A 27,866-nucleotide genomic window follows, 5' to 3' on the forward strand; every position below is an offset into this window, starting at 1 on the left:
TGTTTTCTTACACCTCCCATAGCTGAAGACTTTTATATTGTCCCCCCCGCCCCCCGAAGCTGTAGACTTGTGTATTGTTTTCTCACGCCCCCTTTAGCTGAAAACTTGTGTATTGCTTAGCCACGCTCCCCCTTGCTAAAGTTTTGTATATTGTTTTCTCACGCCCCCTTAGGCTGAAGACTTGTTTATTGTTTTCTCACGCCCTCCTAGCTGAAGTTTTGTATATTGTTTTCTCACGCGCACTTTAGCGGAAGACTTGTGTAATGTTTTCTCACGCCTTCCTAGCGGAAGTTTTGTATATTGTTTTCTCACGCCCACTTTAGCGGAAGACTTGTGTATTGTTTACCCAGCTGATGTTTTGTATATTGTTTTCTTACACCACCCCCCCAGCTGTAGACTTCTATATTGTTTTCGCACGTTCACTTTAGCGGAAGACGTGTGTATTGTTTACCCAGTCGAAGTTTTGTATAGTTTTCTTACAGCCCCCATAGCTGAAGACTTGTATATTGTCCCCCACCCCCAACTGTAGACTTGTATATTGTTTTCTCACGCCCCCTTTCACTGAAAACTTGTGTATTGTTTACCCACACTCCCCCTTGCTGAAGTTTTGTATATTGTTTTCTCACGCCCCCTTAGGCTGAAGACTTGTGTACTGTTTTCTCAGGCCCTCCTAGCTGAAGTTTTGTATATTGTTTTCTCACGCCCTCTTTAGCGGAAAACTTGTGTATTGTTCACCCAGCTGAAGTTTTGTACATTGTTTTCTTACACCTCCCATAGCTGAAGACTTTTATATTGTCCTCCTCCCCCCGAAGCTGTAGACTTGTATATTGTTTTCTCACGCCCCCTTTAGCTGAAAACTTGTGTATTGCTTAGCCACGCTCCCCCTTGCTAAAGTTTTGTATATTGTTTTCTCACGCCCCCTTAGGCTGAAGACTTGTTTATTGTTTTCTCACGCCCTCTTTTCTCACGCCCTCCTAGCTGAAGTTTTGTATATTGTTTTCTCACGCGCACTTTAGCGGAAGACTTGTGTAATGTTTTCTCACGCCTTCCTAGCGGAAGTTTTGTATATTGTTTTCTCACGCCCACTTAGCGGAAGACTAGTGTATGTTTTACCCAGCTGAAGTTTTGTGTATTGTTTTCTTACACCCCCCCATAACTGAAGACTTATATATTGTTTTCCCACACCCCCCAAGCTGTAGACTTGTATATTGTTTTCTCACGCCCCCTTTAGCTGAAAACTTGTGTATTGTTTACCCACGCTCCCCCTTGCTGAAGTTTTGTGTATTGTTTTCTCACGCCCCCTTTACCTGAAGACTTGTGTAATGTTTTCTCACGCCCTCTTGGTGGAAGTTTTGTATATTGTTTTCTCACGCCCCCTTTAGCTGAAAACGTGGGTATTGTTTTCTTACGCCCTCCTGTCAGAAGATTTGTATATTGTTTTTTAACGCCCCCTTTAGCTGAAAACTTTTGTATTGTTTACCCACGCTCTTCCTTGCTGAAGTTTTGTATAGTTTTCTCACGCCCCCCCCAGGGAACCCCTCCCCACTAAGCACTGGTGTAAACAACAGTGTATGTTTTATACCATAACTGAATACACCAAATATCATACTGTAACCTGGGATCTGACTCGAGGATGTCGTTGTGGTTTGTGCAGCCCTTTGAGACACTTGTGATTAAGGGCTATATAAATAAACTTTCATTTAATGATTTAATGATTAAAACGGACCAGAAAAATAGTATTAAAAGTACTTTAATTGTAAAATGTTCTGACAACATCCACTCCGGCTTACATTCACACACAAAAGGTTTTTTCGTCATTGTTTCCGAGTTATGTACATTTTTCTCTCTTAATAAACACGATTTCTCAGTCACATTATTGCACATTAAAATGAAAACACACAGTAAGAAGGGGATTCATACGGCCACATTTGTCACGCTTTACCTGACACATGAAACGTGACACATTTTTTTTGGGGGGGGGGGACGCTATTCAAATATAGCCGCCAGTAGCGTGTTGAACATCTTAAAATGTGTTTTGTGGCAATTCCAACTTTGACCACAACATCAGTCAGTTGATATGTGCCCCCCCCTCCTTCCACTCACGCGAGATCCACCCAGGATCCACCCTGCATAATACTGTATGGTACACTTGTTTTATTATTAAGGACAGGAGCTAGCACATTTGTTGCTGGAATGTGCGGACACATGAGGTCACATGACGCCAAGCTGCCAAAATGTCATGTTGCATATAAAGCACCATGTCATTTTCATGGTAGTAACAAATCCTGGAGGTTGACTTTCATGGCGAAGTGCAGGTCTGCGTCGTGGTTACGAGGCTGCTCGGTGCGTGGCTTTGTGCGTGGATGAAGGAAACGAAGCGGGAAAGTAGGATCCTTCGGCGTTGCTGCCCAGCGAGCCCCACGGACTGTCCTCGCCACAGCTCGTGTCCTCGCCAGAGTCCTCGCTGCAATTAAAGATGCTATTTTAGCAGGGCTTCACTGTGGTGCAAACCGCTAATGCGACAGCTAATTTAGAACTCCATTAAAGTACGGCTGTTTTGATCTACTACTCTTTTAAATCCTTTGGTTATCGCCCTCAAAGTCCTCCTGTGTCCACAATTTGTAAACATTAACACAAATATTTACATACATTATATATATATATATATATATATATATATATATATATATATATATATATATATATATATATATAAAAATAAGTATATATGTATGTACTGTATATGTGTATATATGTATGTACATATATATTAGAGATGCGCGGTTTGCGGACACAACCACGGAGTCCGCGGATTATCCGCGGGTCGGGCGGTTGAAATAAAAAAAAATTAGATTTTATCCGCGGGTCGGGCGGTTGAAATAAAAAAAAAAAAGATTTTAAATAGATTCAGGCGGGTGGCAGTTAAACCAATTCGGAAATATATATACATAGTTAAATGTTGTTACCCACATACGAAAAACGAGCAGGCACCTGCAGCACACCACAACAGAAGAAGAAGAAAAAAAAAAGATGGCAACGCCGGCAGCAAACGTGGTACGCGACAAACTAAAAAAGGGAATACTAAAGACCAGGGGAAAAAAAGGCCAGAAAAGTTCAGCGTGGACTCGTTTTTATGAGGTTGTAAATCAGGATGATAGTAATGCTGGCTACGTGATTTGCAAGAGCTGCGACGCTGTTTATGTCTACGACAGTCACAAAACCGGGACATCTAACATGGTGCATCACATTTGTGCAAAACCCCGAACCTCCACAAACACCCTGAGCATGAGCAGTTTCGTCCGCCGTGATCCCAGAAGAGTGCCACGAGATGTTAAAACAAGATAGAACGCAGCTGCCTGCAGCAGTTTGAGTGGCGCGAGCGCGCTTGGAGGTGCGCTGAGCGCGGCTCCCAGATGATTGTGCACTGGTGTGCGTCTGGGCCGTGACAGCGTGGCACGCATTGAATGTCTCTGCTGCATTGGATCAGTCTCCTTTCTTTAACAGGCAAAAGCTTTATAACCTCACTAATGCCTTGCATCGTCTATATTAGATATATAACAACGGGTGGGTGCGGGCGGGTGCGGTTTTGATAAAATGTTAGTTCGGGTGGATGGCGGATGGGTGACGACTTTTGTGATGCGGTTGCGGATGAAATAATTGCCTATCCGCGCATCTCTAATATATATGTATTGTGTCCTAGGCATGACGTAAAAGTGCATCCGGCAGTGTAGGCTCCTCTATGGGGTCTTGGGGCACTAGGAGGTTAACCCCTTTACTACTGTTACCCCAGGTGGCCCTTGGCAAAGGCCTAGTACCTGACTGCCCACTAGCCAGGGATACGGTGAAGACCTCAACGGCGGAGCAGGCGGAAGACGGTAGATTTAAGAACTACCACAACGGCTGCGATGGCGGAAGAAGGCTGCAGCAGAAAAGGGTCCCCAGTCATCTTGGACTCCATGCCACTGGACCCTGACCCGATTCTGTCAAGGATCGTGTGGTGACTGTCTGTGCACCAGTCTCCCCACGTGAAACAAAGTCATGCACAGGAGTCCTCCATAAAGGGATACACCCCTACCAGGAGGATTTTAGGGGGATTGTCATACTCGTTCGAGTGACCGCCGAAGAAGAAGATATATATATATATATATATATACACACACACACATATATACACAAATACATATATATGTACAGAAACATGCATACAATTATATACATGTATATAATACATACATATATATGTATCGTATTTTTCGGAGTACCGTATTTTTCGGACTATAAGTCGCAGTTTTTTTTATAGTTTGGCCGGGGGTGCGACTTATACTCAGGAGCGACTTATGTGTGAAATTATTGACACATTACCGTAAAATATCAAATAATATTATTTATCTCATTCACGTAAGAGACTAGACGTATAAGATTTCATGGGATTTAGCAATTAGGAGTGACAGATTGTTTGGTAAACGTATAGCATGTTCTATATGTTATAGTTATTTGAATGACTCTTACCATAATATGTTACGTTAACATACCAGGCACGTTCTCAGTTGGTTATTTATGCCTCATATAACGTACACTTATTCAGCCTGTTGTTCACTATTCTTTATTTATTTTAAATTGCCTTTCAAATGTCTATTCTTGGTGTTGGCTTTTATCAAATAAATTTACCCCAAAAATGCGACTTATACTCCAGTGCGACTTATATATGTTTTATTCCTTCTTTATTATGCCTTTTCGGCAGGTGCGACTTATACTCCGAAAAATACGGTATAAGTCGCTCCGGAGTATAAGTCGCACCGGCGGAAAATGCATAATAAAGAAGGAAAAAAACATAAATAAGTCGCATTTTTGAGGGAAATTTATTTGAGCCTTATTTGGGCTTGAGCCCCCCCTAAAATAGGCCTAACAATGCCAATGGTGCCAGTATGCTGTTTTTTTTTCAATAAAATACTGGAAAGGATATAAATGTAGCTTGTCTCTTTTATCCGATTATTAATTGATTAATCGAAGTAATAATCGACAGATTAATCGATTATCAAATTAGTTGTTAGTTGCAGCCCTAGTCAAAATTAAAATACCTCGATGAAGTGCTCTATCGACACACATTGTTTCCCGACGATGTTGAGGGCCATTTGACATGTTGTAAATAACATGTCACTATCTTACACCTGTGCTAAAGTGGCTTCATCCCAAATAATGTATTCATGATTATTGAATGTTATTTTGTAAAAATCCTTATAAAAATGTTGTTTTTTTTCACTAGGCAAAACTCAACAGCCACAAGCAGGACAGACTAAAATGAAAACTTCCAATCGAGACAAAGTTACTGAATGCAGTAGAAGAAGACGTCCAGATAAAGAAGAGACTTCTGGACATGATGGAGACATCAGAGAAGCCATCGAACTAACATCAAGCGATGAGGTGGAGACGTGATGGCGACAGGCCTAGTTACACTGTTCCTTACACCCACCCACCCCCTTCCCCGTCCTGCCGCCTGTCCCGGGAGACGCCCCCTCCCCCTGGAGAGACACCACCTTAGCTACCAAATGTTATGGGGGCAACACTGTATAAGTATATATAGATATTAATGTATGTACTGTATATACTCTGTCCATCCGACAACAGCAAGTAAAAGGTAAATACTGACCTTTCACTCTCGTCCCAGCCGCCCTCCGGTATGGTCGGCAGGCCCGGGACGCTGAAATGAGCGGCGTGGAGCCCCCGCGCCGTCCTCCTGGACACGATCCACACCAGCTTCTTGTTGTCGGGCTTGTGGCACTGACTGGAGCGGTACTCCTTCATGCGCTTGGCCACCACTTGCTGCCAGTGGAGCAGCTCGCTGTCGCTGATCTGGTAAGGAGAGCGCCTCACGTCATCAACACCATTCAAAAACTGTTCCTAATATTTTGACCACCTCATCAGGCTTGATAATCACATTTCATGCCTTTTTAATGCCACTTAAAGGGGAACATTATCACAATTTCAGAAGGGTTAAAACCATTAAAAATCAGTTCCCAGTGGCTTATTTTATTTTTCGAAGTTTTTTTCAAAATTTTACCCATCACGCAATATCCCTAAAAAAAGCTTCAAAGTGCCTGATTTTAACCATCGTTATATACACCCGTCCATTTTCCTGTGACGTCACACAGTGATGCCAATACAAACAAACATGGCGGATAGAACAGCAAGATATAGCGACATTAGCTCGGATTCAGACTCGGATTTCAGCGGCTTAAGCGATTCAACAGATTACGCATGTATTGAAACGGATGGTTGTAGTGTGGAGGCAGGTAGCGAAAACGAAATTGAAGAAGAAACTGAAGCTATTGAGCCATATCGGTTTGAACCGTATGCAAGCGAAACCGACGAAAACGACACGACAGCCAGCGACACGGGAGAAAGCGAGGACGAATTCGGCGATCGCCTTCTAACCAACGATTGGTATGTGTTTGTTTGGCATTAAAGGAAACTTAACAACTATGAACTAGGTTTACAGCATATGAAATACATTTGGCAACAACATGCACTTTGAGAGTGCAGACAGCCTATTTCAGGCGCGCTGAGAACATATTTTTCCACGATTTCAGCACTCAGGTTAACCATACCTAAATAGACACAAAATACTGCATTACACAAGACTACCCGAATGTACTCGAATAATTGAAAAAAAAAAAATGTTTTTAAGCTAAATTACTGGTAAACACAGTTTATGTATAATAATTTACGTAAAAACGCGAGTAATGAATAAAGTTTTCATCAATTAATATATTCTGTAGACATACCCTCATCCGCTCTCTTTTCCTGAAAGCTGATCCGTCCAGTTTTGGAGTTGATGTCAGCATCTGCTTTGAGTGTCGCAGGATATCCACACATTCTTGCCATCTCTGTCGTAGCATAGCTTTCGTCGGTAAAGTGTGCGGAACAAACGACTGACCATTTTGTCGGCTTTCCCCACAGCCTCGTATTTTGAACAAATTTCGTCCAATTTCTTGCCACTTTCGCATCTTTGGGCCACTGGTGCAACTTGAATCTGTCCCTGTTCGTGTTGTTACACCCTCTGACAACACACCGACACAAGTGAGAAAATGGCGGATTGCTTTCTGATGTGACGTCACATTGTGACGTCATCGCTCCGAGAGCGAATAATAGAAAGGCGTTTAATTCGCCAAAATTCACCCATTTAGAGTTCGGAAATCGGTTAAAAAAATATATGGTCTTTTTTCTGCAACATCAAGGTATATATTGACGCTTACATAGGTCTGGTGATAATGTTTCCCTTTAAAATGTCCTGCTGCAGATTATTATCATATACAGTCAAAAGCTGTAGCTAAGCATTTGACAATAACAATCTTGAATAGTTGATATTATCTGTTACTATTTTTGGTGAGTTAGAATTGCCTCACAAGTCCGTTTCATCTGAGAATATATTTGTATTTATTTTTCTGTTGTGGTAGCAGCAGCTGCCGGTTGTGGTGGCGACAGCAGAAGTGGTCACGCCAAGGAAACTTACAAAGTGTCACAAACAGATCGCCCTCGTGCCTACCCAAAAAGAGCATCGAAAAGCTCCAGTACATCCAAAAACAGCGCAGCGAGGATCCTGACTAGAGTGCGCAAGCGTGATCATATCACACCCATCCTCAAATCACTCCACTGGCTTTCTATTGCATCCCAGACCCAATTCAAGATTAACCTGCTAACACACCATTGCATCTACGGCAACGCCCCGTCCTACCTCAAGGACCTAGTTTCCCCTCAACTTCCTACCCACAACCTGCGCTCCTCAAACACATCAGGACAAACTTACAATGAATGGGCCGCCGGGCTTTCTGCTCGACCGCACCCGCACTCTGGAACGCTCTCCCCGACCATCTTAGAGCACCACAGTCGGTCGACCGTTTTAAGAAGGGACTAAAAACCCACCTTTTTTTGGCACAGCTTTTATCTAATTTCTCTGCCTTCTTGTTTTTAAATACACTGCTTGCCTATCTGTTTTATCCAGTGCTTTCATGCTTTTATTTCTATTTGTATCTATGTTTCTGTTTTATCTAGTGTTTTTCATGTTTTCATTTCTATTTTAATTTTTTATTATATATTCTAACTCTCTATTTTTTATCTTTTTAAACTTTGTAGCACTTTGACATTTTAAAGGGAAACATTATCACCAGACCTATGTAAGCGTCAATATATACCTTGATGTTGCAGAAAAAAACCCATATATTTTTTAACCGATTTCCGAACTCTAAATGGGTGAATTTTGGCGAATTAAACGCCTTTCTAATATTCGCTCTCGGAGCGATGACGTCACAACGCAATCCGCCATTTTCTCAAACACCGAGTCAAATCAGCTCTGTTATTTTCCGTTTTTTCGACTATTTTCCATACCTTGGAGACATCATGCCTCGTCGGTGTGTTGTCGGAGGGTGTAACAACACGAACAGGGACGGATTCAAGTTGCACCAGTGGCCCAAAAATGCGAAAGTGGCAAGAAATTGGACGTTTGTTCCGCACACTTTACCGACGAAAGCTATGCTACGACAGAGATGGCAAGAATGTGTGGATATCCTGCGACACTCAAAGCAGATGCATTTCCAACGATAAAGTCAAAGCAATCTGCCGCCAGACCCCCATTGAATCTGCCGGAGTGTGTGAGCAATTCAGGGACAAAGGCCCTCGGTAGCACGGCAAGCAATGGTGGCAGTTTGTTCCCGCAGATGAGCGAGCTAAACCCCCTGGATGTCTTGGCTCACACCGTCAAGAGAAGAATATCGACCCTAGCTTCCCTGGACTGCTGACATGAGGGTATGTCTACAGAATATATTAATTGATGAAAATTGGGCTGTCTGCACTCTCAAAGTGCATGTTGTTGCCAAATGTATTTCATATGCTGTAAACCTAGTTCATAGTTGTTAGTTTCCTTTAATGCCAAACAAACACATACCAATCGTTGGTTAGAAGGCGATCGCCGAATTCGTCCTCGCTTTCTCCCGTGTCGCTGGCTGTCGTGTCGTTTTCGTCGGTTTCGCTTGCATACGGTTCAAACCGATATGGCTCAATAGCTTCAGTTTCTTCTTCAATTTCGTTTTCGCTACCTGCCTCCACACTACAACCATCCGTTTCAATACATGCCTAATCTGTTGAATCGCTTAAGCCGCTGAAATCCGAGTCTGAATCCAAGCTAATGTCGCTACAGCTTGCTGTTCTATGCACCATGTTTGTTTGTGTTGGCATCACTATGTGACGTCACAGGAAAATGGACGGGTGTATATAACGATGGTTAAAATCAGGCACTTTGAAGCTTTTTTTAGGGATATTGCGTGATGGGTAAAATTTTGAAAAAAAACTTCGAAAAATATAATAAGCCACTGGGAACTGATTTTTAATAGTTTTAACCCTTCTGAAATTGTGATAATGTTCCCCTTTAACAAATGTAAAGTGCGTTACAAACATACTTGCCAACCTTGAGACCTCCGAATTAGGGAGACGGGGAGGGGTGGGGGTGTATATTGTAGCGTCCCGGAAGAGTTAATGCTGCAAGGGGTTCCGGGTATTTGTTCTGTTGTATTTATGTTTACGGTGCGGATGTTCTCCCGAAATGTGTTTGTCATTCTTATTTAGTGTGGGTTCACAGTGTGGCGCATATTTGTAACAGTGTTAAAGTTGTTTATACGGCCACCCTCAGTGTGACCTGTATGGCTGTTGACCAAGTATGTTTGCATTCACTTGTGTGTGTGTGTAAAAGCTGCATATATTATGTGACTGGGTCGGCACGCTGTTTGTATGGAGGAAAAGCGGACGTGACGACAGGTTGCAGAGGACGCTAAAGGCAGTCGCCCCCAATATTGTTGTCCGGGTGGAAATCGGGAGAAATTCGGGAGAATGGTTGTCCCGGGAGATTTTCGGGAGGGGGACTGAAATTCGGGAGTCTCCCGGGAAAATCGGGAGGGTTGGCAAGTATGGTTACAAATTATTTATAATATTACCTTTGCATGTCTCTGCAGTTGCTGTACAATCTTGGAGGCGGCGTGGGACTGCAGGGTCTCAAACTCCTGGGCGACGAGGGCGAGCGCCAGCACGGACGACTGCAGAGGACAAAGACCACGTCACTGCCTGTCGGCTGTCAAACGGCCCCCCCCCCAGGACTTACTTTGGCTTTGGAGAAAACCAGCCGACATAGGCAGGATTTGAGCTGAGCTTCCAGTCTCCCGACGCCGGGGATCTCCACCCTTAAAACGTCAAGAAGAATGTGACGCGCTCGCACAAGGAAGAAGGCACACGGGTGGAGCGAGCGCTTACCCCTCGGCGCACACGCAGGTCAAGGCCGAGTGGTAGAGGTGCAGAAATGTCAGGGCCGTCACCGCAGCCCTGGGCTCCGGGCCCAGTTTCTCCGAAATGACCTTCTCCATGCGGCGCAGGTCCGACTCGGTGAACTTGCTCTGGCTGATGCGAATGAGCTCGCGGCCAGGTGCCACATTGCTGCCCTCCTCTGTCACGCTGGCCGCCAAGTGGAGGCAGCAGACGGCGATGCACGGCACGTGTTTGGGCTGAGCCTGTCGGCGAGACACGTGAGGAGTCGTCTCGTGATGGAAGGCTTAACCAGGTCAGTGCGACTGACACACTTTTTAACACTGGTCCTGCCAGTGGTGAGGTTTCTCTCATAAAAAAGTGTCCGCATTTAAAAGTGTGTTTACTTTTGTGTGTCTGCAGCTTTAATGCTAATGAGCTCTGTTGCTGTTGTGTACTTGATACACTTTTTACTGCGCTTCTTTAATGTAAAACAAGATAACATTAAAGAGGGATAGGAGAACGTTAGCAACAATGTTATTGCCTATTTATTAGGGCTGTCAATCTTTGCGCACCACACGATGCGATTAGATTCTTTGGGGTAACAATTCGATACTGTGGAGAATGCATATATTTTTAAGAGTTCTTTCTTTATCCATAGTCAGGTTTAAAGCAGCTAATATTTTCCCATGTGTACGCTTTGGGTTTTTACCTTATGTCTGTTAGTAAACTTTCTGTGTGTCACCTTGAGGGCGCTGTGCTGTCCACATAGGGAATAACATACTCCCTTTTTGTGGAGGAGGCCTTATCAGTTTAGAACACAAAGGCTGTATTTCTTTCTGGGCGGGAGGGGCTGTTTTCGTACTAAATAAGCTGACTCTTTCCGTTTGATTTTTAGACCGCTTCTTAATGCTGCTGTTATAGCATTGTAGGGGCTGGTCTCCTAAAGCTTTAGTAAATTGATTTACGTGGACCCCGACTTAAACAAGTTGAAAAACTTATTCGGGTGTTACCATTTAGTGGTCAATTGTACGGAATCTACTAATAAAAGTTTAAATCCATCAATCAAACTTGATAATATTGCTATTCTGTCTTGGTGGTCCTTCTTACTCAACATATACTGTATGCATACCTGCCAACTTTTGAAATCAGAAAAACCTAGTAGCCAGGGTCCAGGGGCCGCAGGCCCCGGTAGGTCCAGGACAAAGTCCTGGTGGGGGGTTCGAAGCCCCCCAACGCAAAATGATTATTAGCATTCAGACAGGTTAAAATGTTGCTAAAACCATCACTTTTCTATCAGTCACAGTGACTTTTCAAAACAAAAATATTACAGCAAAAATCAAAGACAGAAGTACTGACAATACTTTTCCAATGTCGTCATCGAAATATCGAAAACAAATGGGGTACAGTTTTACATCGTCATAATCGGTGCTGCCGTCAGTCGACATGCTAAATGGTTCCGTCTTCATGACATCGGCGATACTTTTTGAGGATTCTGTTCCAAGACACTGAATAATGTTTGATGTTTTGGTTCGACCACATCCATATTTTTTGGCGATTTTCGAGTCGGGAAACATTTTCCGAAATAACTGTCCCATGTGATCAGCCAGTGCGATTGGAAGTCCATGCTCAATTATTGCCTCCGTAAATAAAACTTCGGCATTTATCACATCCAAAGAATCTGTTTGGGCGACGAAAAACGTTGAAAGTTTTCCACTTGTATCGCTAGCAACGGCATTAGACTTGTGTTTTTTTGTCCCAACGTGGTCTTTTACATCGCTAATTCCTCCGTGTCCGATCGAAAAATCTTGTCTGCACAAGGTGCAATTCGCGTAGTTTTCACCCTTTTTGGAACGGATAATTATTCCCGGATAGGCTTTTGAATATTCTTCATGGAATGACTGCAGTTTTCTTTTCGGTTTAAGACTCGTTTGCGATTTTTCTCCGGCTGATTCCATGATCGTTCGCTCGTTTGGAAACAATGGCAACTGGTGCCTCGTGCTTGACAGCGGTGCTATAAATAGCCTCGCGCATGGCATTCGGAATGGCTCGATAGGAAGTTACGGGAAGCAGTGTCGATTGTCATTGTTGTTACGCGATTTCGTGAATAAAACTTTTTAAAAAACTTTTTTTTTTTAATGAATGAAAAACCGTATTTTTTATCACTGCAACCGTAACCCGGAATAGGTTGATGAAAACCGTACTAATTACGGAAAAACCGGAGTAGTTGGCAGGTATGTGTATGTCATCCGAAAGAACTTGGGAGTGACCAGTGTGTTTTATTCCCTGAGAGGAAGAATGGTCGGACGCAACAATACAAAAGCAATACTTTTTAATAACATTGGGTGCCAGTTCTATAATTACCGCACTTTTCGGACTATAAGGCGCACTTAGAATCCTTTCATTTTCTCAAAACTCAACAGTGCACCTTATAACCCGGTGCGCCTAATGTACGGAATAATTTTGGTTGTGCTTACCGACCTCGAAGCCATTTTATTTGGTACATGGTGAAATGATAAGTGTGACCAGTAGATGGCAGTCACACATAAGAGATACGTGTAGATTGCAATATGACTCAAGTAAACAACCAACATGGGCCAATAAAATAGTGAGCATACTGGACAACTTGTCTTTTAGTAGTAAGTAAGCAAACAAAGGCTCCTAATTAGTCTGCAGACGTATGCAGTAACATATAGTGTCATTTATCATTCTATTATTTTGTCAACATTATGAGGGACAAGCTGTAAAAATGTATTATTAATCTACTTGTTCATTTACTGTTATTATCTGCTTATTTTCCATTTCAACATGTTTTATCTACACTTGTTAAAATTTAATAATCACTTATTTTTTCTGTTGTTTGGATACTTTACATTAGTTTTGGATGATACTACAAATTTAGGTATCGATCCGATACCAAGTAGTTACAGGATCATACATTGGTCATAATTTAAGTTATCATGTGTCCAGGGACGTATTTCCTGAGATTATGAATATAATATGATTTTTTTTTTTTTAAAAGAAAAAAGATTTTGTGACGATAAAAAATATTGATGTAATCATAGCAGTATCGACTAGATACGCTCCTGTACTTGGTATCATTACAGTGGATGTCAGGTGTAGATCCACCCATGGCGTTTGTTTACAATGTGACGCCGGTGAGCTACGGTGTGTAGTGAAGCATGTTTAGCTATTCCTCGTCCTGCAGGGATGATACTTGTAAGAAACTTACTTTATTTGTAGAAGTAGCTAAAACACTGCCTATTGCAGATGGACATTAGCCGCCAACTAGCTAGCCATGTTTTAAAGCACCTCTTCCTGAGGGCGTTTCAGTGTTATAACATCACCTTTATCGTCAGTTTTTAAGCCAAAATGCGTCTGTTCTCCCTTTTCTGTCTACTTGTAAGTACTCAGTGATTGTGCGCTGCCGAACATGCTCCTCTGCTAGTAAAACTAGACATGTCACGACATGACGACGCGCCCTCATGCCCGGGAACCGGTACTTTTCAAACACAGTATAGTACCGTTTTTGATTCATTAGTACCGCGATACTATACCAGTACCGGTATACCGTACAACCCTAGTCCTCACTCATTTTTGTACTGCGCTGGTACAGTCAAAATAAATGGCCTGAATAATCTAAGTGTGTTCATGATTAGCGCGAAAATGTTTTTTGACTGATCACGCAAGTTAACTCGTTATTTTTGACAGCCCAAGTAAATAGGTTGAAAATTAACATTTGTTAAAATGGCAACAGTTATACCCTGCAACAGGTTATTTCAACATATATTACTTTCTATAGGGGAAAATTGAGGAACAAAGGCGTGTTTAGTAGGGCTGCGAATCTTTGGGTGTCCCACGATTCGATTCAATATCGATTCTTGGGGTCACGATTCGATTATAAATCGATTTTTTCGATTCACCGCGATACTTGATTCAAAAACGATATTTTCCCGATTCAAAAGGATTCTCTATTCATTCAATACATAGGATTTCAGCACGATCTACCCCAGTCTGCTGAAATGCAAGCAGAGTAGTAGATTTTTGTAAAAAGCTTTTATAATTGTAAAGGACAATGTTTTATCAACTGATTGCAATCATGTAAATTTCTTTTAACTATTAAATGAACCAAAAATATGACTTATTTTATCTTTGTGAAAATACTGGACACAGTGTGTTGTCAAGCTTATGAGATGCGATGCAAGTGTAAGCCACTGTGACACTATTGTTCTTTTATTTTTATAAATGTCTAATGATAATGTCAATGAGGGATTTTTAATCACTGCTATGTTGAAATTGTAACTAATATTGATACTGTTGTTGATAATATTCATTTTTGTTTCACTACTTTTGGTTTGTTCTGTGCCGTGTTTGTGTCTCCTCTCAATTGCTCTGTTTATTGCAGTTCTGAGTGTTGCTGGGTCGGGTTTGCTTTTGGAATTGGATTGCATTGTTATGGTATTGCTGTGTATTGCTTTGTTGGATTGATTAATTAAAAAAAAAAAAAAAAAAAAAATATATATATATAAAAATAATAATAATTTGATTTTTGAAAAATGAGAATCGATACTGAATCGCACAACGTAAAGATCGCGATTTGAATTCGAATCGATTTTTTCCCACACCCCTAGTGTTTAGTGTACCGTATATTACCAAATAAACGCCCTTGGGCAAATAACCGCCCATGTCCTAATAGCCGCCCGGGGTCTGACCCCATTTTGTCAATTAACCGCCTCTTCCTAATAACCGCCTATGTCCAAATAGCCGCCCATGGGCTGTTATCTGCATAATTTAGATTTAAATACTACTGGGGTTGCGTTTGCTGCAGTATTATTGTTTTGATGGTTTTATAGAGTACTTGGTACCATAATTTTATTTTTCCTGTATGCTGCTTTATTTAAAACTTGGAGTACTGTAGCCTTTATTTTATTTAAGTGACAGTATTATTGTTCTGTTTTGATGGTGGGTTTTATACTTGGGTACTTGGTACCATAATTTTATTTTTCCCGGTAGGCTGCTTTATTTAAAAAGTTTATTTATTTTTAGTATTGGTATTCTATTTGACAATTGTTGCACTACTGCCATGTTGAGGCCTTGTTGATCTCTTGTCTTTTTGATAGCCTACCTCATGTTGATCTCTTGTTTTTTTGTTTGTATGTTTACAATAGCTTTTACATTTAAAGTTTTTTGTACGAAATAAAAATACTGGACAGTAACCATTGTAACCAAATAATGGCCTGGTGCAGGCTGGTGCAAAAATAAATAAAAGCCTTGTGTGTCAGGCTTGCCCCTGACAGTTTGGTTGTGTTTTAGTTTTTCCTCTGTGTGTGTGTAGTATTTCCTGTCAGCGCTCTTGTTTTGGTTCTGTTTCCTGTTTGTCTCCCTGAGTGCTGTGTCCCCTCAGCTGTGGCTGATTGGCACCTGGCCACACCTGGTGTCAATCAGCCAGCTGCTATTTATACCTGCCCTACCCTCCAGTCAGTGCTGGATTATTGTCATTGTCGCTAATACTTGTTGTCACTACTACCTGTCATAATAATTGTTGTTGTAGCTCTGTCTACTTTTGTTCACTCTGCTCTTGTCATAGTTCCTTCGTGTCACAGTAAGTGTTTTTGTTTCTTGTCGACAGTTAGCTTTTGTGCTATTTTAGTTCATAGCCAAGTTTGTTCTCCGCCTTGTGCGCGCCTTTTGTTTGTACCCTTTTGTAAGTTTTTTGCTATAGTGTTAAATTAAATCATGTTTTCTCGCTCAATGCCTGCCGTCATCTCTGCATCTTGGGGTTCGTCACCAACAAACTCTGACATAATAATCCAGCCCTGACTGGAGGGGAAGGCAGCTTTAAATAGCAGCTGGCTGATTGACACCAGGTGTGGCCAGGTGCCAATCAGCCACAGCTGAGGGGAAGCAGCACTCAGGGAGACAATCAGGAAATGAAGACAAAATAAAAGCGCTGACAGAAAACTAAGACAAACGCAGAGGAAAAACTAAAACACAGTCAAACTGTCAGGGACAAGTAGTGATGGGTTGATGAAGCGTCATGAAGCGTTTCGACACATTGCAAAACTGTATTGATACTGTGTCGATACTGTGTCACTAAATACTTACATCTGCTGGACATTAAAAATCCCTACAGGCAACCTATGGACCGACTCAACTGACACTGATTTTATGACCTAGTATATACAATAATATAAACTAAGTCATTGTATTTCATTTAGGATTATTTCTAGAGATAAATGCATTAAAATGTAATATCGGAAATTATCGGTATCGGTTTTTTTTTATTATCGGTATCGTTTTTTTTTTTTTTTTTTTTTAATTAACATAAAAAACACAAGATACACTTACAATTAGTGCACCAACCCAAAAAACCTCCCTCCCCCATTTACACTCATTCACACAAAAGGGTTGTTTCTTTCTGTTATTAATATTCTGGTTCCTACATTATATATCAATACAGTCTGCAGGGATACAGTCCGAAAGCACACATGATTGTGCGTGCTGCTGGTCCACTAATAGTACTAACCTTTAACACTTCATTTGACTCATTTTCATTAATTACTAGTTTCTATGTAACTGTTTTTATATTGTTTAACTCTTTTTTTTATTCAAGAAAATGTTTTTAATTTATTTAACTTATTTTATTTTATTAATTTTTCTAAAAAGTACCTCATCTTCACCATACCTGGTTGTCCAAATTAGGCATAATAATGTGTTAATTCCACGACTGTACATATTGGTTGATATCTGTATCGGTTGATATCGGTATCGGTAATTAAAGAGTTGGGCAATATCGGAATATTGGCAAAAAGCCATTATCGGACATCCCTAATTATTTCATATTTTCATTTAAATAAAAATAGGTTTTTATCTTTTTTAGATACAGTCAATAAATAATGTGAACATGTATCATAACATGGAAATCTAAGATAACGTGTTGTGAACGAGGATGCTTGTGGACTGGGAATGTTTTTTGTTTGTTTGTTTTTTTACACATTTTTATTTAAAAAAAAAAACTGTTTTTCCAACGTATTCAATTTTAGACGATTTCTCTTAGTTATTATTTCTCCGGCTGACAGCATTGAGGAGGTGGATTTGTTAATGTACGACAATTCTGTCGTACAAATGAGACATTTAACCTGCAGAAAATATGAATAGTAAACTAAGAATCATTTTGAAGAGATTTTGAATTCTAATAGATCAAGTGGAAATTTTGAGAGAACAGGATGAAACGACAAGGAAATTAACACAAATACATTTTTTTCCGATATATGATCAAAATATTCCCACACGGCGGAAATCTTTCTTTTTGCCTGAGGCTGTTCCATGATCTCCGACGACGATAAATTAGAAATGACCAACGACAGAAGTGCGACGGTTCTGTTGGCAGCAGCATGTCGTTGACAGATGCGCTTCTTTATAAAAACACAGTTTGGCGCGCAGGCGTCAGTGCGACACAGTTCGCGTATCGGTCACGTGACCCAAACGGCTCATGATCGGTCACGTGACTTTCTAAAAGCGGTACGTGCACCGACACAGGGTTTTGCTCTATGAGCTCGACGCATGCGCCGATGCACCGGTGTTGCCGGACCCATCACTAGGGACAAGCCTGACATTGTGCAAATAACCACCTGCTTCTTTTAAACGCCTGTCTCCAAAATCGATTTTGTGAAATAAACGCCCGGGCTAGTATTTGGTAATATACGGTATTTTAAACGTTGTGAGGGTCTTACCTTCACATTCGTGAGAAATCTGTCCAGCAGATTGACAGCCTGTGCAAAAGTTTGGGTGCTGTAGCCAAAAAAGCTGGTCAAACCCCACAGCTCCTCCACTCGGGCGTCTCTGCATTTGGCCGACACGCCGTTCTGAGTATGTTTCAGTGGAGACATGAGACAAAATATTTGGGAGCAAAAAGTAGGTCAGTGGGTTACCTCAGTGGACTCCATCATCTTCAGACCAGACTTCCTGGGAAGAAAGTTGTCCTCCACGGAGCAACAAGACTTCAGCTCCCTCACAAGTGACCTGTCCAGCCTTCCATGGTCCCTCATCCTGGAGAAGAACATATTTAACATGACATTCTTTAGGGTTCCTGCACTGGGGTGGAAGAAAAACACTCAAGTGTCCCTAAGAGGTGGAGCAGATCTTCAGGGTCTGCGAGCTAAGCCACACCTGCTGGGTGTCAGGTATCACTAAACACCCCCTCAACGCCACCAAAACATATCTTATATTATAAAATATATCCATGCTCATGCACACCACTGGGAATGAACAATAACAAATAGTCAGTTATCAGTGTTAAAAAAAAGTAATGACTTTGCTCATTTTGAGCTAACAAGCTAATGTCATCGACAACGAAGAAAGTAGGTCATCTCCCGAAAAGTTATTTACCTGAGTCCAGGCAAGTCACATCCAATAGTAAGCACGCAGGAACATTAATGCAAACTATGCGGTCTTAAATAAAAAATAAAAAAGTTAAATAACAATCAACATGTCAACTATACGTTTCCGATGCCAGAGAGGAGAAAAACAACCGCTGACTCGCAATTCGACTACATTACCCAGCATGCACTACGGCACGAAAACAGGAAGTCCAAATTAACATTTTTACAATTACTCTTACGACATGATATTCAACTATTTTTGGTTGCTATATAGTTAAACAACATGTACATCATTTCATATATTATCTCGAGGGTGATGAATTCCATTATCTTGAACAAAAATTAAAAAAAAAACACCTTGGCGGTTGAGGTAGTTCCACTTTCGCACACAGGATGACGGTAGTCAGTGACAGAATCGTGAAGCCATCATCTTCAACCCCCCATTTTTTTTAATTTGTTGAAAGGACTAGTTGGGACTCTGCATGGCAGGGACGTCCTCCTCCCTGAGCCAGGCTTGCACCTGACCTGAAAGAAGACTGTACTTCTTTATTATGCTGTACTTCTGCTGACTCGCAAGTCGACTACATTACCCAGCGTGCACTACGGCACGAAAACAGGAAGTCCAAAATCCAAATTAACATTTTTACAATAACTGTTACGACATGATATTCAACTCATTCGGGTTTCTTTATAGTTAAAAAAACATGTAAATAATTCCATATATTCTCTCGAGGGTGATGCATTTCGGTTGACGTAGTTCCACTTCCGCACACAGGATGGCGGTGTAGTCAGTGACAGAATCGTGACGTCATAATCTACAACCTCTAAAGAAGACTGTTCGAAAAGCCCGCACCAATTTATTGATTTCGCGTTCTTGTTTGTCATTTGAACAAAAAAGTGGACAAACAGTAAACAACCTATCAATTTACTGTAGGTGGGCATAAGTGTTGGGCTCTGAATGGTGTAACGTGGGAGAGAGTAAGACGCTAATAATGTGGTTTCCATGGTAACGAACTGTAACAGGCGTTGCCATTAGCTGCCATTAACTTCCCGATAAGTTATATTTTTAAACAACACCTGAAAAGAAACATTACATACACCACCTTTCAATAATACTGTTTTTTATAACTGTTTAAAACATTGACTTCCAGCATGACGTTATGGACTTAGAACGTCGAAGGACGACAGGAGCTGGTATGTTGTTAGCTTAGCTTGTTAGCTAGTTTGCCTTGCTAGTTCGTTAAATCTGTTATTTAGCTGTTTTATTGTAATTAACTTGCATTCCAGCCACCCAGGACACTTCTGGGCTGAGATCCAACATCCTGGCGCTGGATGATTTGAGGTAGACAATTGTTTACATTTTAAGTTGAAATGACTGCAAACAGTGTATTTGTTACTCACAATGTGTTAGTCAACAAAGGCCAGAGATGAAAATTATATATTTTTCAATTGTCACTGCTTTGCTTGAGAAAAATAAATTCAAAATATAATGTTTTGTTTCTAAAACAGCGAGGAGCTCGAAAGGGGCATTAAGGAAACCCAGAAGCTTCAGGAAGAAGTAGAAAATGCCACAAAATTTACCTTGGAGAAGTTTGGCTGCACAGAGGGACACATTTGTATGACCGATAACCTAAGCACACTGATATTCCAGCTTTGTAAACTTGTTTCCTTCTTCTGCAGATGCTCCGTCGTGGGATTCATCCCATCAGCAGGCAGCAGGGCAGAGAGATGTCAGCCCCACCTCTAGAAAGGAGGTAAGAGGAATCCACGAGATGAAGATTGTGTTCGTCTTTTGACTGAGTTTACTGTGTGCATGCTGAGAGAGGCAAGCACTGCATATATCGCATAAGTAGATTGATAATTTATGTTGACCCTGCAGGCCTCTGCTCCACATAAACAAGGCAAGGAGAGCCCGCAGACCAGTTTGCAGCAAGTCCAGATGGAGAGGCACGTCTCGTCTGATTCCGTAACATCTGCAGAACAGAGATCATAAACAAAAAACAAACAAACATTGTTCTTTGTCTGTAGGAGGACTGATTCGAGGAGGCAGGTTGATCCGATGGAAAAGATGCTTAGCTTGCTGGAGGATCTCCAAGCCATCAAAAGTTCAGGTGACCAGAATCTGCAGGAAGCCCAGAATGAGACGTGGCAGCTGAACAAGAAAGTGGAGGCGCTGGAAGGAAACATTAAGAAATTGTGCCAGACTTTGCTATCCCACGAGAAAACTGTCTCGAGCACCATCGCCTCTGACAGGCAGACAGAGTCAGATTTGGTAGGTATAAATCAGCTCGATAAAGAGTGTAGTTTAAATTGTGGTTAAAGGGGAACATTATCACCAGACCTATGTAAGCATCAATATATACCTTGATGTTGCAGAAAAAAGACCATATATTTTTTTAACCGATTTCCGAACTTTAAATGGGTGAATTTTGGCGAATTAAACGCCTTTCTATTATTCGCTCTCGGAGCGATGACGTCACAACGTGACGTCACATCGGGAAGCAATCCGCCATTTTCTCAAACACAGAGTCAAATCAGCTCTGTTATTTTCCGTTTTTTTCGACTGTTTTCCGTACCTTGGAGACATCATGCCTCGTCGGTGTGTTGTCGGAGGGTGTAACAACACGAACAGGGACGGATTCAAGTTGCACCAGTGGCCCAAAGATGCGAAAGTGGCAAGAAATTGGACGTTTGTTCCGCACACTTTACCGACGAAAGCTATGCTACGACAGAGATGGCAAGAATGTGTGGATATCCTGCGACACTCAAAGCAGATGCATTTCCAATGATAAAGTCGAAGAAATCTGCCGCCAGACCCCCATTGAATCTGCCGGAGTGTGTGAGCAATTCAGGGACAAAGGCCCTCGGTAGCACGGCAAGCAATGGCGGCAGTTTGTTCCCGCAGACGAGCGAGCTAAACCCCCTGGATGTCTTGGCTCACACCGTCCCTTATGCCACCGAAGATGATCAAGAGAAGAATATTGACCCTAGCTTCCCTGGCCTGCTGACATGAGGGTATGTCTACAGAATATATTAATTGATGAAAATTGGGCTGTCTGCACTCTCAAAGTGCATGTTGTTGCCAAATGTATTTCATATGCTGTAAACCTAGTTCATAGTTGTTAGTTTCCTTTAATGCCAAACAAACACATACCAATCGTTGGTTAGAAGGCGATCGCCGAATTCGTCCTCGCTTTCTCCCGTGTCGCTGGCTGTCGTGTCGTTTTCCTCGGTTTCGCTTGCATACGGTTCAAACCGATATGGCTCAATAGCTTCAGTTTCTTCTTCAATTTCGTTTTCGCTACCTGCCTCCACACTACAACCATCCGTTTCAATACATGCGTAATCTGTTGAATCGCTTAAGCCACTGAAATCCGAGTCTGAATCCGAGCTAATGTCGCTATAGCTTGCTGTTCTATGCGCCATGTTTGTTTGTGTTGGCATCACTATGTGACGTCACAGGAAAATGGACGGGTGTATATAACGATGGTTAAAATCAGGCACTTTGAAGTTTTTTTAGGGGTATTGCGTGATGGGTAAAATTTTGAAAAATAAAATAAGCCACTGGGAACTGATTTTTAATGGTTTTAACCCTTCTGAAATTGTGATAATGTTCACCTTTAACCTCCAATCTGTTTTTACTTGGAACCTCCCCCGACAATAGAAATAATCAAAATGACGTGTTCATGTACAGTGGTTAAAATAAAAGATAAAATAAGTCTAAAATCGGTCTCTGCGAAGTTGGGATTGCACTAATTCATGCAAATTCCACTAATCCCCGCAAATTATGCATGCTGTCGCAAATTTGTCCGAAGACTGCCTCTGCCCTGCACATTTTGGCCAATCAGTATCATTTTTGCACGTCAACTGTCCAGTTAAAACATTTGTTTGTTTCTTATGTAGACGAACTAGAACCAACTACGTGTAACAATATATCAACTCTTTATTGCTAAAACGGCACAACTGTCATCCTCCTAATGTTACTACTTCCGGTTCCTGTCTATGGCACTAAGCCTTCTGGGTAATGTAGATTATAGAAATATACTTCTTGGTTTACATGTGTTCATACAAACCCCGTTTCCATATGAGTTGGGAAATTGTGTTGGATGTAAATATAAACGGAATACAATGATTTGCAAATCATTTTCAACCCATATTCAATTGAATATGCTACAAAGACAACATATTTGATGTTCAAACTGATAAACTTTTTTTTTTTGCAAATCATTAACTTTAGAATTTGATGCCAGCAACACGTGACAAAGAAGTTTGGAAAGGTGGCAATAAATTCTGATAAAGTTGAGGAATGCTCATCAAACACTTATTTGGAACATCCCACAGGTGAACAGGCAAATTGGGAACAGGTGGGTGCCATGATTGGGTATAAAAGTAGATTCCATGAAATGCTCAGTCATTCACAAACAAGGATGGGGCGAGGGTCACCACTTTGTCAACAAATGCGTGAGCAAATTGTTGAACAGTTTAAGAAAAACCTTTCTCAACCAGCTATTGCAAGGAATTTAGGGATTTCACCATCTACGGTCCGTAATATCATCAAAGGGTTCAGAGAATCTGGAGAAATCACTCCACGTAAGCAGCTAAGCCCGTGACCTTCGATCCCTCAGGCTGTACTGCATTAACAAGCGACATCAGTGTGTAAAGGATATCACCACATGGGCTCAGAAACACTTCAGAAACCCACTGTCAGTAACTACAGTTGGTTGCTACATCTGTAAGTGCAAGTTAAAACTCTCCTTTGCAAGGCGAAAACTGTTTATCAACAACACCCAGAAACCCCGTTGGTTTCGCTGGGCCTGAGCTTGTCTAAGATGGACTGATACAAATTGGAAAAGTGTTCTGTGGTCTGACGAGTCCACATTTCAAATTGTTTTTGGAAACTGTGGACGTCGTGTCCTCCGGACCAAAGAGGAAAAGAACCATCCGGATTGTTATAGGCGCAACGTTGAAAAGCCAGCATCTGTGATGGTATGGGGGTGTATCAGTGCCCAAGGCATGGGTAACTTACACATCTATGAAGGCGCCATTAATGCTGAAAGGTACATACAGGTTTTGGAGCAACATATGTTGCTATCCAAGCAACGTTACCATGGACGCCCCTGCTTATTTCAGCAGGACAATGCCAAGCCACGTGTTACATCAACGTGGCTTCATAGTAAAAGAGTGCGGGTACTAGACTGGCCTGCCTGTAGCCCAGACCTGTCTCCCATTGAAAATGTGTGGCGCATTATGAAGCCTAAAATACCACAACGGAGACCCCCGGACTGTTGAACAACTTAAGCTGTACATCAAGCAAGAATGGGAAAGAATTCCACCTGAGAAGCTTAAAAAATGTGTCTCCTCAGTTCCCAAACGTTTACTGAGTGTTGTTAAAAGGAAAGGCCATGTAACACAGTGGCGAACATGCCCTTTCCCAACTACTTTGGCACGTGTTGCAGCCATGAAATTCTAAGTCAATTATCCATCCATCCATCCATCCATCTTCTTCCGCTTATCCGAGGTCGGGTCGCGGGGGCAGCAGCTTAAGCAGGGAAGCCCAGACTTCCCTCTCCCCAGCCACTTCGTCCAGCTCCTCCCGGGGGATCCCGAGGCATTCCCAGGCCAGCCGGGAGAGATAGTCTTCCCAGCGTGTCCTGGGTCTTCCCTGTGGCCTCCTACCGGTCGGACGTGCCCGAAACACCTTCCTAGGGAGGCGTTCGGGTGGCATCCTGACCAGATGCCCGAACCACCTCATCTGGCTCCTCTCGATGTGGAGGAGCAGCGGCTTTACTTTGAGCTCCCCCCGAATGACAGAGCTTCTCACCCTATCTCTAAGGGAGAGCCCCGCCACTCGGCGGAGGAAACTCATTTCGGCCGCTTGTAACCGTGATTTTGTCCTTTCGGTCATGACCCAAAGCTCATGACCATAGGTGAGGATGGGAACGTAGATCGACCGGTAAATCGAGAGCTTTGCCTTCCGGCTCAGCTCCTTCTTCACCACAACGGATCGATACAGCGTCCGCATTACTGAAGACGCCGCACCGATCCGCCTGTCGATCTCACGATCCACTCTTCCCCCACTCGTGAACAAGACTCCGAGGTACTTGAACTCCTCCACTTGGAGCAAGATCTCCTCCCCAACCCGGAGATGGCACTCCACCCTTTTCCGGGAGAGAACCATGGACTCGGACTTGGAGGTGCTGATTCCCATCCCAGTCGCTTCACACTCGGCTGCGAACCGAGGAAGCCATCAGGACCACATCATCTGCAAATAGCAGTGACCTAATCCTGCAGCCACCAAACCAGATCCCCTCAACGCCCTGACTGCGCCTAGAAATTCTGTCCATAAAGGTTATGAACAGAATCGGTGACAAAGGGCAGCCTTGGCGGAGTCCAACCCTCACTGGAAACGTGTCCGACTTACTGCCGGCAATGCGGACCAAGCTCTGACACTGATTATACAGGGAGCGAACTGCCACAATAAGACAGTCCGTTACCCCATACTCTCTGAGCACTCCCCACAGGACTTCCCGGGGTACACGGTCGAATGCCTTCTCCAAGTCCACAAAGCACATGTAGACTGGTTGGGCAAACTCCCATGCACCCTCAAGGACCCTGCCGAGAGTATAGAGCTGGTCCACAGTTCCACGACCAGGACGAAAACCACACTGTTCCTCCTGAATCCGAGGTTCAACTATCCGGCGTAGCCTCCTCTCCAGTACACCTGAATAAACCTTACCGGGAAGGCTGAGGAGTGTGATCCCACGATAGTTGGAACCCACCCTCCGGTGCCCCTTCTTAAAGAGAGGAACCACCACCCCTGTCTGCCAATCCAGAGGTACCGCCCCCGATGTCCACGCGATGTTGCAGAGTCTTGTCAACCAAGACAGCCCCACAACATCCAGAGCCTTAAGGAACTCCGGGCTGATCTCATCCACCCCCGGGGCCTTGCCACCGAGGAGTTTTTTTAAGTACCTCGGCAACCTCAGCCCCAGAAATAGGAGAGCCCACCACAGATTCCCCAGGCCCTGCTTCCTCATAGGAAGACGTGCTGGTAGGATTGAGGAGGTCTTCGAAGTATTCCCTCCACCGATCCACAACATCCGCAGTCGAGGTCAGCAGAGCACCATCCCCACCATACACGGTGTTGACACTGCACTGCTTCCCCTTCCTAAAGCGGCGGATGGTGGTCCAGAATTGCTTCGAAGCCGTCCGGAAGTCTTTTTCCATGGCCTCCCCGAACTCCTCCCATGTCCCGAGTTTTTGCCTCCGCAATCGCTGAAGCCGCACACCGCTTGGCCTGTCGGTACCTGTCTGCTGCCTCCGGAGTCCCATGAGCCAAAAGAACCCGATAGGACTCCTTCTTCAGCCTGACGGCATCCCTCACCGCCGGCGTCCACCAACGGGTTCTAGGATTACCGCCACGACAGGCACCAACTACCTTGCGGCCACAGCTCCAATCGGCCGCCTCGACAATAGAGGTACGGAACATTGTCCACTCGGACTCAATGTCCAGCACCTCCCTCGTGACATGTTCAAAGTTCTTCCGGAGGTGGGAATTGAAACTCTCTCTGACAGGAGACTCTGCCAGGCGTTCCCAGCAAACCCTCACAATGCGTTTGGGCCTGCCAGGTCTGTCCGGCATCCTCCCCCACCATCGCAGCCAACTCACCACCAGGTGGTGATCGGTAGAAAGCTCCGCCCCTCTCTTCACCCGAGTGTCCAAAACATGAGACCGCAAATCCGATGATACAACTACAAAGTCGATCATGGAACTGCGGCCTAGGGTGTCCTGGTGCCAAGTGCACATATGGACACCCTTATGTTTGAACATGGTGTTTGTTATCGACAATCTGTGACGAGCACAAAAGTCCAATAACAGAACACCACTCGGGTTCAGATCCGGGCGGCCATTCTTCCCAATCACACCTCTCCGGGTTTCACTGTCGCTGCCAACATGAGCGTTGAAGTCCCCCAGTAGAACGAGGGAATCACCCGGGGGAGCACTCTCCAGTACTCCCTCGAGTGAATCCAAAAAGGGTGGGTACTCTGAGCTGCCGTTTGGCGCGTAAACGCAAACAACAGTCAGGACCCGTCCCCCCACCCGAAGGCGGAGGGAAGCTACCCTCTCGTCCACCGGGTTGAACTCCAACGTGCAGGCTTTGAGCCGAGGGGCAACAAGAATTGCCACCCCAGCCCGTTGCCTCTCACTGCCGGCAACGCCAGAGTGGAAGAGAGTCCAGCCCCTCTCAAGAGAAGTGGTTCCAGAGCCCTTGCTGTGCGTCGAAGTGAGTCCGAATATATCTAGCCGGAACTTCTCCACCTCACGCACTAGCTCAGGCTCCTTCCCCCCCAGCGAAGTGACGTTCCACGTCCCAAGAGCCAGCTTATGTAGCCGAGGATCGGACCGCCAAATGCCCTGCCCTCGGCTGCCGCCCAGCTCACATTGCACCCGACCTCTATGGCCCCTGCTATGGGTGGTGAGCCCATTGGAGGGGGGACCCACGTTGCCTCTTCGGGCTGTGCCCGGCCGGGCCCCATGGGGCAGGCCCGGCCACCAGGCGCTCGCCATCGTGCCCCACCTCCGGGCCTGGCTCCAGAGGGGGGCCCCGGTGACCCGCGTCCGGGCGAGGGAAATCTGGGTCCTTTGTTTGTGTTCTTCATCGAGGTCTTCGAGCTGCTCTTTGTCTGATCCCTCACCTAGACCAGTTTGCCTTGGGAGACCCTACCAGGGGGCATAGAAACCCCCGGACAACATAGCTCCTAGGATCATTGGGACACGCAAACTCCTCTACCACGGTAAGGTGGCAGCTCAGAGAGGAGAGTTAATTATTATTTGCAAAAAAAAAAAAAAAGTTTATGAGTTTGAACATCAAATATGTTGTCTTTGTAGTGCATTCAATTGAATATGGGTTGAAAAGGATTTGCAAATCATTGTATTCCGTTTATATTTACATCTAACACAATTTCCCAACTCATATGGAAACGGGGTTTTATACATTATTTAACCATCCAGCGTAAGGGAATTCATAACAGACTCACCTTTGCATATAAGAAAGGCGGCTAATACATTGTAGAGATGTTAAATTGTGATGATAATCTCTCATCGCCTCTCATTCAGCAATAAAAATTAGCGCTAAAGATTGCTCTCAAAAGTTCACAAATGTTCTTCTAATGTGTGAGAGGTAAATGTGTTGGAACATAAAT

At 43.4% G+C, this 27,866-nt stretch overlaps 2 protein-coding genes across 5 annotated transcripts in view; one reads left to right on the forward strand and one right to left on the reverse strand.

Annotated features, from left to right (window-relative positions):
- Positions 1-1,719: 1,719 nt before the first annotated feature.
- LOC133619394 (cyclin-G2-like) lies at positions 1,720-18,828 on the reverse strand. 2 transcript variants are annotated; one of them, XM_061980377.1, is made up of 8 exons: positions 18,670-18,828; positions 18,213-18,330; positions 18,015-18,146; positions 10,294-10,547; positions 10,145-10,223; positions 9,981-10,079; positions 5,648-5,850; positions 1,721-2,464 (listed from the first exon to the last, which is right to left on the reverse strand). In XM_061980377.1, the coding sequence occupies exons 2-8, from the start codon at positions 18,327-18,329 to the stop codon at positions 2,329-2,331; spliced, it is 1,020 nt and encodes a 339-aa protein (XP_061836361.1). In that variant the 5' UTR covers position 18,330; positions 18,670-18,828; the 3' UTR covers positions 1,721-2,328. The 2 variants fall into 2 exon arrangements, with proteins under 2 accessions (XP_061836360.1, XP_061836361.1); XM_061980376.1 differs by lacking the exon at positions 18,670-18,828 and having other exon boundaries at positions 1,720-2,464; positions 18,213-18,344.
- Positions 18,829-20,430: 1,602 nt separating this feature from the next.
- Positions 20,431-27,866, forward strand: part of LOC133619750 (uncharacterized) — a 17,626-nt gene continuing 10,190 nt past the window's right edge. The window contains exons 1-2 of one of the 3 annotated variants that reach the window (XM_061980999.1): positions 20,431-20,609; positions 20,691-20,934. In XM_061980999.1, coding sequence (XP_061836983.1) covers positions 20,527-20,609; positions 20,691-20,934 — 327 coding nt within the window. In that variant the 5' untranslated portion in view covers positions 20,431-20,526. The remainder of the gene's footprint in view (positions 20,610-20,690; positions 20,935-27,866) is intronic. The other 2 variants (XM_061980998.1, XM_061981000.1) reach the window with 2 other exon arrangements.

This window comes from Nerophis lumbriciformis, linkage group LG20 (genome assembly GCF_033978685.3).
Source record: "Nerophis lumbriciformis linkage group LG20, RoL_Nlum_v2.1, whole genome shotgun sequence".
NCBI classification, from domain to species: domain Eukaryota; kingdom Metazoa; phylum Chordata; class Actinopteri; order Syngnathiformes; family Syngnathidae; genus Nerophis; species Nerophis lumbriciformis.

Bases quoted from the DNA above. Each gene is read 5' to 3' on its own strand.
- LOC133619394 (XM_061980376.1), bottom strand. From the start codon at position 18,344: ATGTTCTTCTCCAGGATGAGGGACCATGGAAGGCTGGACAGGTCACTT. The intron at 18,147-18,212 runs GTAACCCACTGA...AAACATACTCAG, and splicing joins AGATGATGGAGTCCACTGAG to AACGGCGTGTCGGCCAAATG. The intron at 10,080-10,144 runs GTAAGTCCTGGG...TGTCCTCTGCAG, and splicing joins TGGTTTTCTCCAAAGCCAAA to TCGTCCGTGCTGGCGCTCGC.